This window comes from Mobula birostris, chromosome 1 (assembly GCF_030028105.1).
Source record: "Mobula birostris isolate sMobBir1 chromosome 1, sMobBir1.hap1, whole genome shotgun sequence".
In the NCBI taxonomy this organism is placed as follows: Eukaryota; Metazoa; Chordata; class Chondrichthyes; order Myliobatiformes; family Myliobatidae; genus Mobula; species Mobula birostris.
Genome location: NC_092370.1, coordinates 170,899,281 through 170,911,813, shown reverse-complemented (window position 1 = coordinate 170,911,813; position 12,533 = coordinate 170,899,281). Strand labels below are relative to the sequence as shown.

At 41.9% G+C, this 12,533-nt stretch overlaps 1 protein-coding gene across 5 annotated transcripts in view; it reads left to right on the top strand.

The window, feature by feature from the left end:
• Window positions 1-11,188, top strand: part of actn1 (actinin, alpha 1) — a 252,605-nt gene extending 241,417 nt beyond the window's left edge. For all 5 annotated transcript variants that reach the window (XM_072266007.1, XM_072266016.1, XM_072265998.1 and 2 more), the window contains 2 exons: window positions 1,815-1,973; window positions 10,657-11,188. In XM_072266007.1, coding sequence (XP_072122108.1) covers window positions 1,815-1,973; window positions 10,657-10,815 — 318 coding nt within the window. In that variant the 3' untranslated portion in view covers window positions 10,816-11,188. The remainder of the gene's footprint in view (window positions 1-1,814; window positions 1,974-10,656) is intronic.
• The last annotated feature ends 1,345 nt before the right edge of the window (window positions 11,189-12,533 follow it).

The following is a 12,533-nucleotide window of genomic DNA, read 5'->3' as shown; positions in this document are numbered from 1 at the left end:
ACCTGCACAATGGAGGGGGGTAGTGTTGTGTATCTTTTCATTCACAACATTAGTGGGGGGGTATTTTGTTTTTTTCTTTTTTTGTATCTTATCTATCTTTTTTTTCTTTTTGCCTGGATGATTGGGAGGGAAACACATAGCAACATGGTGAAGTTCAAAGAGATTCCCCAGGGTACTATGAGAGTTGAGAAGCTAAGTAATGTTTTAGATTTTAAGAAATAAATATGTAACATTTTTGAATATTTGGAGCCCTTACTTATAGCTCCGATGATGAAGATCTTGGTTCCTTGGGGGAAAGTAACAAATATATATAAAATTTATTTTTATCCCATGGAGCATGTGCAAACTTTCCAATATTCAGGCGGTTCCTTTTTTTCTTTTCTTTTTAGGTAGGAGTATATATCGGGGGGGGAGGGTAGATATTTTTTTCTCTCATGTATCACTTGAAAACTCAATAAAAATTATATAAAAAAAAGAGTTACATCAGGAACTCACCACCAACATAAGCTCACTCGGGAGCAGGCTACAACCGCTGTGTTTGAAAAGAAGTGAATTGCCGGTGCTGGAAGTGTTCAGCAAGTCAGGCAGCGCTTATGGATGGAAGAGTCAGAGTTACTGTTACACGTCAATGATCCTGTATGAGAATTGGAAATGAAAGTGGGGTAAAGTGGAGAGGATATTTACTCTTCCCCATCCCCCACTCTGCAATTTAAAATACATTTGTTTTATTGCTTTTCCAGTTCCTGTGTAGATCATTCACATGGAGCATTACGCTCTGTTTCTCTCTCCACGGGTGCTGCCTGGCCTGCTAATTATTCAGGATTTGTTTTTATTGCACCCTCAATGTCGTATTCAATGCGGCTCTGAGCTTCTTATTCCCTATACTGTTCAGCATAAAACCTCCCCAGTACTTCAGCTCCACCAGTGATACCTTTGTAAGATCTAACTGCCCCTTTGCCCTTCCCTGTCTGTAATCTCTTGCAGCCTTGAAAGCTGAACAACCCCCATTCCTCTGACTTTGTGAATACCTGCATTTGTTTAATACTTGCCAGCTGTGCTTTCATCTGCCAAAACCATAGGGTGGAATTCTCTCCAGAAAACCTTATTCCTGCTCCACCCCCCCCCCTCACTTTCTTTAATAATCCCCTTAAAACCCCTGAATGTCAAACCTAAATAATTAGGGAATGCTATATGTTCTAATAAAGGTTTAATTCTGCAGGAATATCGTGTTCTCCATAACAACATGATTAATAAGGTAGAAAATAATGTCTAAACATATAGCCACATAATTTGCTTCTTCTCAAAGAAGCTGGCAGATGTAGTGAGCTAAATAGGCAGTTAATTATTTTTGATTTTTCATTGTGGAATGGTTAAGAAATTCTAGGTTACCTTGTGGGAAGATAATGTCCCTGAGAATTTTTTAATGACTATTTGTATACCAGGTGAATAATTGTTTTTACATCCAATTTAGAAATTTAGTGTGTGCAGGAATGCAGTACTCCATAATTAGTGAACAAAGGTTATATGACCAAGTCCTCAAATGGGTTTCAGTCACAATCTTGTAGAGATGAGCCTTCACTTCTACAGGAAGCTTGTGTAGAGAGATTTGATTTGTCCAAGTTACCACCTGCCAATTGCTAATCTTCTGCTGAAAATAAAGTTCAGCCAGTGTAAACTATAGCTGTAACATTCCACACATTGAACTTTAGCTGTCAAATTCCACACATTGAACTTTAGCTGTCAGAATGTGGATAAGTGCATGCTCTTAGACTCATAAGAGGCTTTGGTACAATTGCTGTGGTTGATGATTTCAGAGCGAAGCAGAGTTTGGACGCATCATGAACATCGTTGACCCCAACAACATGGGTGTTGTAACATTCCAGGCCTTCCTGGACTTCATGTCTCGGGAGACCACAGACACGGACACCGCTGACCAGGTCATGGCCTCGTTTAAAGTTCTGGCTGGCGATAAGGTGAGCTCTTCTACTAAGTACAAATACAACCTAAATTCCATTCATTCATTTGCTGCGGTCCATCCCCACACAATCAATATTTGTGCTGTTGGCCTGCGACACGAAGAGTGAGATTTCAGAAGAGGTTGGTAAAGTTTTTGCACTTGGCTTTGGAGCCATTCTACTGATGAAAATTGTTTAATTATACCATCTTCACCATCAATATGTGTGCAGGGCATGATGGGTAGTAAAGGGCATGATGGGTAGTAAAGTGGCACAGCTAGTAGAAGTGCCACTCACAGCCCTGGAGATCTGAGTTCAATTCTTATCAAAGTTGCTCTAGGGGGAGGGGGTGTGAGTTTGCACATTCTCCCCATGGGTCTGTGGTTTCTCCCCATGTGCTGCAAGGACTTGAAGTTTGATAGTGATTGTCCAGAGTAAGTTGCTCATAGTGTGTGTGTGTGAGTGGTAGAATTGTGGGGGAAGATTTGAAAAGATGTGGATAAGGATCAGTGTAAATGAGTGGTTCATGGTCAACATGGATTCATTGGGCTGAAGAGCCTGTTTCCATGCTGTGACTGGAGTTGAATACGGGCAAGCATACAAAAACTAGAGTTTTCCCAGCCAGTCAGTATATCTAGCGGATATGTAAAGGCAAGGTTAGTGAATCATGTAATGTTTGTCAAGGAGTGGGTATAAAGGGATCCTTTTTGGATTGGCTGGCAGTGACTGGTGCTGTCTTGCAGGGGTCTGTGTTGGGACCTTTTCTTTTTATGGTGTTTCTCAATGATTTGGATAATGAAACTGATGGGTTTGTGGATGACACAAAGGTAGGCGGAGGGGGCGGGTAGCGTTGAGGACGCAGAGAGGCTGCAGGGGACTTAGACAGATTAGGAGAATGGGCAAAGAGGTGACACATGGATAAAGTGTGTGGTCGTGCGGTTTGTTAGAACGAATAAAAGCATATTTTCTTAACAGATAGAAAATTCAAATATTCGAGATGGCAAAGTGATTTGGGAGTCTTCGTGCAAGATTTCCTAAAAGTTAATTTGCAGGTCAAATCAGCGGTGAGGAAGGCAAATGCAATATTAACAATTATTTCAAGTGAACTAGTATATAAGAGCAAGGATGTAATGCTGAGGCTGTATAAGGCAATGGCCTCACTTGGAGTATTGTGAGCAGTTTTGGGCCCCTTATTTAAGAAAGGATGTGCTGATGTTAGAGAGTGTTCAGAGGAGGCTCACTAGAATGATTCTTAGAATGAAAGGGTTATCATACGAGCAGCAATTGAAGGTTCTGGGCCTGTACCCACAGGAATTTAGAAAATGAGGGAGGATCTCATTGAAACCTATCAAATGGTGAAGGTGCTAGATATGAAGTGTTTCCTTCGGTGGGAGAGTCTAGAACCAGAGGACACAGCCTCAGAATAGAGGGACTACTTTTACAACAGAGGTGAGGAATTTCTTTAGCCAGAGAGTAGTGAATGAGTGGAATTCGTTGCCACAGGTGGCTGTGGAGGCCAGGTTACTACATGCATTTAAGGCAGAGGTTGATGGTTCTTATTAGTCAGGGCGTGAAAGGTTACGGGGAGAAGGCAGGAGAATGGGATTGAGAGGGAAATGGATCAGCCATGGTGAAATGGTGGAGCAGACTCGATGAACCAAATTTACTGAAGCCCATTTACTATTTATGTAATTTACAGTCTGAAGTAATTCCTTTTTCAGGCAGTAAAATGTGTGATTAATTTTGAAAGAAAATTTAGAGTTGAATAGCACAGAAACATGGCCCTCAGTGCACCCTGTACACGCCAGCCTTCTTTTGCATCAACATCAAGCCTGTTTGCCCACATTACTTCAATGCATTACCTATTTATCTTTATATTTAAGATACATTTAGACAGAGACTTAGCATGTCTGATGCCAACAGCCTCTCCAACTATCAACCAGCTCTGCATTAAAAAAAGGCTTACTCCTGAAGTCCCCTAAAATACTCCTTTCTTTCACCTTATTCTCTGTTCCCTTGCTTACCTCTACTACAGGACAAAAATTTTGACAATCTAATCAATCTAGGCCTCTCATAATCTTGAATACTTTCATCGGTTGTCAGTCAGCCTCCTTCACTCCGAGATAAACAACTGATCCAATCTCTCCCGATCGTTAAAGTCCTCCGGTCCAGACAAGATCTTCACCAATTCTTACCACTCTCTTCAGCACAATCACATCTGTCTTATAGTATGGTGACCAGAACTGCATTTCAAATGCAGCCTTACTACTTAATAGTAACATCTTATTCCTAGCCCTGAACCTAGGAAGACAAGCCATATGCCTTCTTCACCTGCATTACCATTTCTGGGAGCTGAGGACTTGGACTCCCTTGGTCTCTCTGTTCCTCAACATTTCTTAGAAGTTTGCCATTTACTGTATATGTCCCACTCCTGTTTGACTTTCCAAATTGCATTACCTTACACTAGTAGTTAGAATTTAATCCTGACCAATGTTCCTTCCAACTGATCTACGCTCAGCGACAACTTTTTTAGGTACATCTGAACACCTCATTAACGTAAACATCTAATCAGCCAAGCATGTAGCAGCAACTCAATGCATAAGAGCATGCAGACTTGGTCAAGAGATCCAGTTGTTCAGACCAAATATCAGAAAGGGGAAGAAATGTGATCTAAATGACTTTGACTGTGAAATGATTGTTGATGCCAGAAGGGGTGGTTTGAGCACCACAGAAACTGCTGATCGCCTGGGATTTTCATGCACGGCGGTCTAGAGAGTTTATAGAGAGCGGTGGCTCTGGGTGAAAATACCTTGTTAATGAGAGAGGTCAGAGGAGACCGGCCAGATTGATTCAAACAGACAGGAAAACAACAGTACTCAAATAACCACACGTTACAACAGTGGTGTGCAGAAGATCAACTCTAAATGCACAGCACGTTGAGTCTTGAAGTGGATAGCCTACAGCAGTAGAAGACCACAAATGTACACTGAGTATATATCCTGCTGTAGCCTTGGACATCCTCAATACTGACAATTTTTATGTCATCTGCAACTTTCTAAACATACCTCCTACATTCATAACCAAGTTGTTAATAATATATATCACAGACTGTAAAGCTCCCAGCACCAACTCCTGTGGTGAACCACTATTCACAGACTTCGAAAAAATTTTCCACTTCACCTTCTATCACCAGGCTACTTTTGGATCCAATTAGCTTGCTCACCTTGTATCCCACATGCTCTAACTTTCTGGCTCAATCTGCTATGTGGGACCTTGTCAAATGCCTCACTTAATATCCACCATGCTGCCTTTATCAATTTCTTTGGAGACCTCAAAAAAAATCTTATCTGGCCCTGGGAATTTATTCACCCTTATGCATTTCAATAGGTACCTCTTAATATCCACATGAACCAGATATTCATTGTATTCCTCCATGAATTCACTATACAATGGATTATTTTTTCCTGACTGAATACAGAGGAGAAGTATTAGTTAAGGACTATGGCCACATCCCCTGGCATCACACATAGGAACCCTTTTGGTTCCTCAAAGGACTCACACTTTCCCTGACCAATCTCATGCTCTAAATATGCTTACAAAATGATGCATATTTTCACTTGTCTTACTGCCAAGGAGTTTTCATTACCTCCTTTTTCACTTCCTAATTTCTTTCTTAAGTACTTCCTACATACTTCATTGTCCTCGAAACCAGTTTGATTGTGCTTGCCAATACCTTTTATATGCATCCTTCTTTTCGCCAATCAAACCTTCAATAACTAGAATTGGAATTGGTCTATTGTTGTCACATGTAGTGAGATACAGTGAAAGGCTTGCTTGCATACTGTTCATACAAATCATTATACAGTGCATTGAACTAGAACAAGGTAAAACAATAACAATGTAGAAGAAATTATGACAGCTGCAGATAAAGTGCAATGCAGGTAGACAGAAACGTGCAAGATCATAACGAGATACATTGTGACGTACAAGAGTTCCATCTTATCTTATGAAGGAACCATTCAATAGTCAGCAGGATAAAAGCTATCCTTGAACCTGCTGGTATGCTTTTGTATCTTCTGTCCAATGGGAGAGGTAAGTAGAAAAGGTGCCTGGGGTAGATGGAGTCTTTGATTATGCTGGCTATTCTACTGAAGCAGTGAGAGGTTTAGACGGAGTCCAAAGAGGGGAAACTGGTTTCTGTGATGTGCTGAGCCAACTAAGTTTCCCTAATCTTGCCCTCTTTTCCATTCACCCTTACTGGAACATTGTCATAGTAATAAAAAAACTACAGCACAGAATCAGTCCATTCAGCCTATCGAGTCCATGCTGGACCATTTAAACTGCTTAGTCCCATGGTCCTGCAACCAGACCATAGCCTTCATACCACTACCATCCATGTACCTATCCAAGCTTCTCTTAAACATTAAACTTGAAATCACATTCACCATTTGTGCTGGCAGCCCATTCCACACACTCACCACCCTCTGAGTGAAGAAGTTCCCCCTCATGTTCCTCTTAAACATCTCACCTTTCACCCTTAACCCATGACCTGTAGTTGTAGTCTCACCAACCTCAGGGGAAAAAGCCTGCTTGCATTTACCTTATCTATACCCTCATAATTTTGTGTATCTCTATCAAATCTTCCCTCAGTCTTCTACCTTCTAAGGAATAAAGTTGTAACCTATTCAATATTTCCTTATAACTCAGGTCATCCAGTCCTGGCAACATCCTTGTAAATTTTCTCTGTACTCTTTCAATCTTATTGACATTTTTCCTGCAAGTCAATGACCAAAACTACACATAGTACTCCAAATTCGGCCTCACCAATGTCTTATACAACTTCAACATAACATCCCAACTCCTGTACTCAGTACTTTGATTTATGAAGGGCAATGTACCAAAAGCTTTCTTTACGACCCTATCTACCTGTGACACCATTTTCAATGAATTATTAGATTAGATTAGGTTCAACTTTATTGGCATTGTGCCGAGTACAGATACAAAGCCAATGAAATGCATTTAGCATCTGACCAGAAATGCAAAGAATAGTGTTATTTACAAAATAACTGTGAATAAAGAAAGTGCTACAGCACACAAATATAAAATACAGATGCAATACTGCTTATCTCTGTGATGAGAGGTTCAGCAGTGTCACAGCCTCAGGGAAGAAGCTCTTCCTGTGCCTGCTGGTGCAGGAGCGGAGACTCCTGTAGTGCCTACCGGATGGGAGGAGAGTAAAAAAATCCACGGTTAGGGTGAGATGCATCCTTGATAATGCTTTTCACCCTGCCCTGGCAGCGTTTATGGTAGATGTTCTCAATGGTGGGCAATTGGGTGCCGATAATCCACTGGGCAGTTTTCACCACACGCTGGAGTGAATTATGGATCTATACTCCAAGATTCCTTTGTCCTACCACACTCCTCAGTGCCCTACTGTTTTCAGTGTAAGACCTACCCTGGTTAGTCTCCCAAAATGCAGCACCTCACACTTGTCTACATTAAATTTCATCTGCCATTTTTCAGCCCATTTTTCCAGCTGGTCCAGATTCCACTGTAAGCTTTGATAGCCTTCGTCTCCATCCTCTACACCCCAAATCTTAGTGTCATCTTCAGATTTGCTGGTCCAGTTAACCGCATTATCATCCAGATTATTGATACAGATGACAAACAACAACAGACCAAGCACCAATCCCTGCAGCACTCTACTAGTCACAGGCCTCCAGTCAGAGAGGCAACCATCTACTACCACTCTCTGACATCTCCTGCAAAGTCAATGTCTAATCCAATTTACTAGCTCATCTTGAATGCCAAGTGACTGAACCTTTTTGACCAGTCTCCCATTTTGGACCTTGTCAAATGCCTTGCTGAAGCCCATGAAGACAATATCCAGTGCCTTGCTATCATCAACTCTCCTTGTGGCTCCCTTGAAAAACTCTATACGATCGGTTAGACACGACCTACCACACACAAAGGCACACTGACTATCCTTCATCAGTCCTTGTCTATCTAAATACTCACATATCCGGTCCCCTAAAATACCTTCCAATAACTTTCCCACTACTGATGTCAGGGCTCACCGGCCTATAGTTTCCTGGTTTATTCTTAGAGCTTTTCTTCAATAGCAAAGCAACATTAGCTATCCTCCAAACCTCTGGAACTTCACCTGCCACTAAGGACGATTTAACTATCTCTGCTAGGGCCCCAGCAATTTCTGCACTAGCCTCCTACAGGGTCCGAGGGAACTCCTTGTCAGGCCCTGGGGATTTAGCCTCCCTAACTTGCCTCAAGATAGCAAACACCTCCTCTTTTGTAATCTGTATAAGAGTCCATGACCTCACTGTCGCTTTACCTCACTCCTATAGACTCTGTGTCCATCTCTCAAGTAAATGCAGGTGCAAAAAAATCCACTTAAAATCCTCCCCATCTCTTCTGGCTCCACACATTCTGATCTTCCAGAGGACCAATTTTGTCCCTTGCAATCCCTATGTGTAGTAGCTAGCCCTTAGGACTCTCATTCACCATGTCTGCTAGAGCAACCTCATGCCTTTCAGCTTTCCTCTTTTCTTTCTTAAGTGTCCTCGCATTCCCTATGCTCCTCAAGTACCTCATTTGTTGCTTCCTGTCTATACCTCCTTTGCACCTCCTTTTTTTCCCCTCAATTTCTCTCGAAAACCAAGGTTCCTTAAACCTGCTATCTTTACCTTTTACTCTGACAGGCACATACAAACTTTGTACTCCCAAAATTTCACTTTCGAAGGCCTCCCACTTACCAAGTACAACTTTGCCAGAAAATAATTTGTCCTAATCCAACCTTGCCAGATACTTCCTAATACCATAAAAATTGACCTTTCTCCAATTTACATTCTCAGCCCGAGGACCAGCCCTATCATTTTCCGCAATTACCTTGAAACTAATGGCATTATGATCACTAGATGCAAAGAGTTTCCCTACACAAACTTCTGTCCTCTGCCTTGTCTCATTCCCAATAGGAGATCAAGTATCACACACTCTCTCGTTGGGTCTTCTACAGACTGATTAAGGAAACTTTCCTGAACACATTTAACAAACTCTATCCCATCCAGTCCTTTTGCAGTGTGGGAGTCACAGTCAATAGGTAGAAAGTTAAAATCACCTACTGTCACAATCCTTGGTTTCTTGCAACAGTTTGCAATCTCTCTACGAATTTGTTCCTCTAAATCCGCTGGACTGTTGGATAGTCTATAATATTCCTTTCTTATTCTTCAGTTCCACCCATAAAGCCCCAGTAGATGAGTTCTCCAGTCAGTCCTAACTGAGCACTGCAGAGACATTTTCCCTGACTAGTAAGGCCAGCCTTCCCACTCTATCATCTCTAGATAGTGAATATTGAGCTACCAGTCCTGCCCCTCGGTTGGGTCGGCTGGTGGCGCAGTGAGATCAGCGCCGGGCTCAAGAATGGAGGTTCCCGAGTTCGATCCAGTGACAGACTGCTCCCGAGCGCGCTCTCCGTCCACGCCGGGTTGATGTCGAGCTCGCAACTCGGCCTCGTAAAATAATACTGCGAAATGTCTGTGCGAGGAGTGGCGCCGCACACAGCCTTTCGAACTGTTCCTTGTAAGGCACGAAAATGCCCGACGCTGGCCTCTCAGGTCTGAGTCAACGTCGTCATCATCACCTGCCCCTCCTGCAACAAAGTCTCACTAATGGCTACAATATCATAATTCCATGTGTTGATTCATGCCCTGAGCTCATCTGCCTTTCCTACAATATCTTTTGCATCGAAAGATACACAACTCAGAACATTAGCCCCCACCATGCTCAACCTTTGGATTCCTGACTTTCTCACCACGATTAGTTCTGGCACTCTGGTTCCCATTCCCCTGAAACTCTAGCTTAAATGCCTCTGGACAAACTTTCCCACTAGGATATTAGTCCCCCTTCAGTTTAGGTGCAAACTCTCTCTTTTGTACGGGTCCCACCTTCCTCAGAAGAGAGCCCAATGATCCAAACATCTGAAGCTCTTCCTCCTACACCAACTCCTTAGCCATGTATGATCTTTCTATTTCTGGCCTCACTAGCATGTGGCACAGGTAACAATCCTGAGGTTACAGCCCTGGAGATTCTGCCCTTTAACTTAGCACCTAACTCCCTGAAATCACTTTGCAGAAACTTTTCCCTCTTCCTCCTTATGTCATTGGTACCTGTATGGACCAGGACCACTGGCTGCTCACTTAGGAATGCTGAGGAGCCAAACTGAGATGTTCTAGACTCTGACACCCGGGAGGCAACATACCAACCTGGAATCTCATTCTCATGCATAGAACCTCTTTTCCGTTCCCCGCTCTAATGAATTCCCTATTACCAAAGCTTGCCTCTTCTCCCCCCTTCCCCTCTGAGCCACAGAGCCAGACTCAGTGCCATGGTGGCCCCGAATCCTTACTTTTAAAAGTAAATCTTTCAAAAGACTTCCGCTTATCAGCTGCCATTTTACCCACAAGCATCTTTACCCAGTCCAATTTCACCAAGTCCACTCTTGCAGTACTGAAATCAGCCTACCCCTAGTTAATGACCTTATCCTGAGGGCCAACTTTATTCCTTTCTGCACAATTTTGACGTTGGAGCTTTGCAATTATTTTGCTAAGATTACTCACGAATGGGGAGACACCAGCATGTTTTAAGTGGAATTGCGATTGAAGGCAGGTATTTCCTTCTCATCTTTCAGAACTACATCACTGCCGAGGAGCTGCGGCGAGAGTTACCCCCTGACCAAGCAGAATATTGCATCGCGAGGATGGCGCCCTACACTGGACCGGATGCCGTCCCAGGCTCGCTGGACTACATGTCCTTCTCCACAGCCCTGTACGGTGAAAGTGACCTCTAACTCTGCATCTTTTGTATGCAAAACCCGTGTCTGCTCACCTCTATTTGGCTTTAAACTAAAGAAAAATTGCGGAGTGTCTGCTTGAGCTGGCAAGTGCAGTTTACAGAAGAAATATTTTTTTCTTCAGGCAACTTCAAAACATATTTTATTATAGAAATAGGTATTTTTCTCAAAACGTTCCAAAAAAAAATCAAAATGCACCATTTACTTTTGTTGTGATATCTGTAGTTAAGCACAATGTTGCATTTCTTGATTTTCTACTAATGTACACATTTTATGTATATGAAAGCTGGTCACATTGTAACTCACTGTTGCACAAAATTGAGCAAGTTCACTCATAACACCATATAATAAAGGATTTATTTTATAAATATGTTAAGTATTTTCAGACTTTTTTTTAAAAAAGAACATCCCTGCCTTTTATGTGATGGGTGCCATTGCTTTGATATTTAATTTAAAATAAGCTGCCACAGTTACAATATGCACATTGGATGTGTCTTTCCAAATGTGGTTCAAGTACTCAAATCAAAAATGGCAGCAATAAGATTGCAGTAGTGGCTTTCAAACCATTTCTTTCCACTGTGGTTTGAAGAGGTTTTCCGTATGTCAGGTATACCCGGTTGGCAGCCCACGTGCTCTAACAGCTATCCAGCATCACAGCTATCCACACTTACTGAAGGGCCAAACCCTGCAGATACAGAAAATTAAACAAATAAAATTAGAAACTGCTGAAAATACTCAGCAGGTCGGGTGGCAACCATGAGGAGAGGAATATATTTTTTTCAGGTTGATGACGTTTCATCATAACGGGGAACAGTTAGGAAATGAAGAGGTTTTAAGTTGCAAAGGAGAAGAACGGAGAGAACAATGGACTTCCTGTGATAGGGTGAGGTGAGGAGAAACTGAATGATTCAGACAGAATTTGTGGTGACTGAGAGAGCGTAGCGAGGATTCTTTTAATTGCAAGTGATTTATACAGAGAATGTGTAAATAGGGAGGTGAATAGGAATAGAGAAGTGGGGGAAGGGGGAATGAACCCAGTCTTAATCGCCTTATGGTCTTCTTTGACCTTTGCAGGCCCAAAATATCTACAGCTGTGACTTCCTTGATGAATAAGTTTTAAATGAAGGCATGAAGGTGTATTAATAAAAAATAGGGATACAAACTCAATGAATCAATTAAAGGGATACAGATTTACAGAGGATTAGGAAGAGGCCTCTGAAGGCTGTGTGTCCAACCATGCAGTGGCTGACCTGTAATGCATCTTAACCCTGTCTTTCCCCTTAAATGAAAAATTAGCAAAAAATAAATCAAAAATCCTCTTATTCTATAAATCAAAACTTATTGGAATTCAGATCCAAAATCACCAGTTGGCTGTGCCTCAGGTGCCCATTGCTGAAGAGAATTACAAGCTGCTGCAAATCTCCTGCATTCAGAAGCATTTCCTACTATATCTCAATGCCCTTTGAGACTCGAGTAGTGGAAATATTTCATTTTCTTTATTAATCCAAGTCAATTCATCTTAATATATGTTAAGTAGACATATGCTACCTCCCCCATTACTCCATCCCCTAAATTTACATGGTTTCCCTGTGTGTGGTCTACAGAAACTCAAAGCATCAAGTGATTGAGGATTCAGTGGTGTTGATAAATGAGGGGAAGAGGAAGTTAATGTTTTATTTGAATATGAAGCACAAGTCCATTCATTACTTTTTACA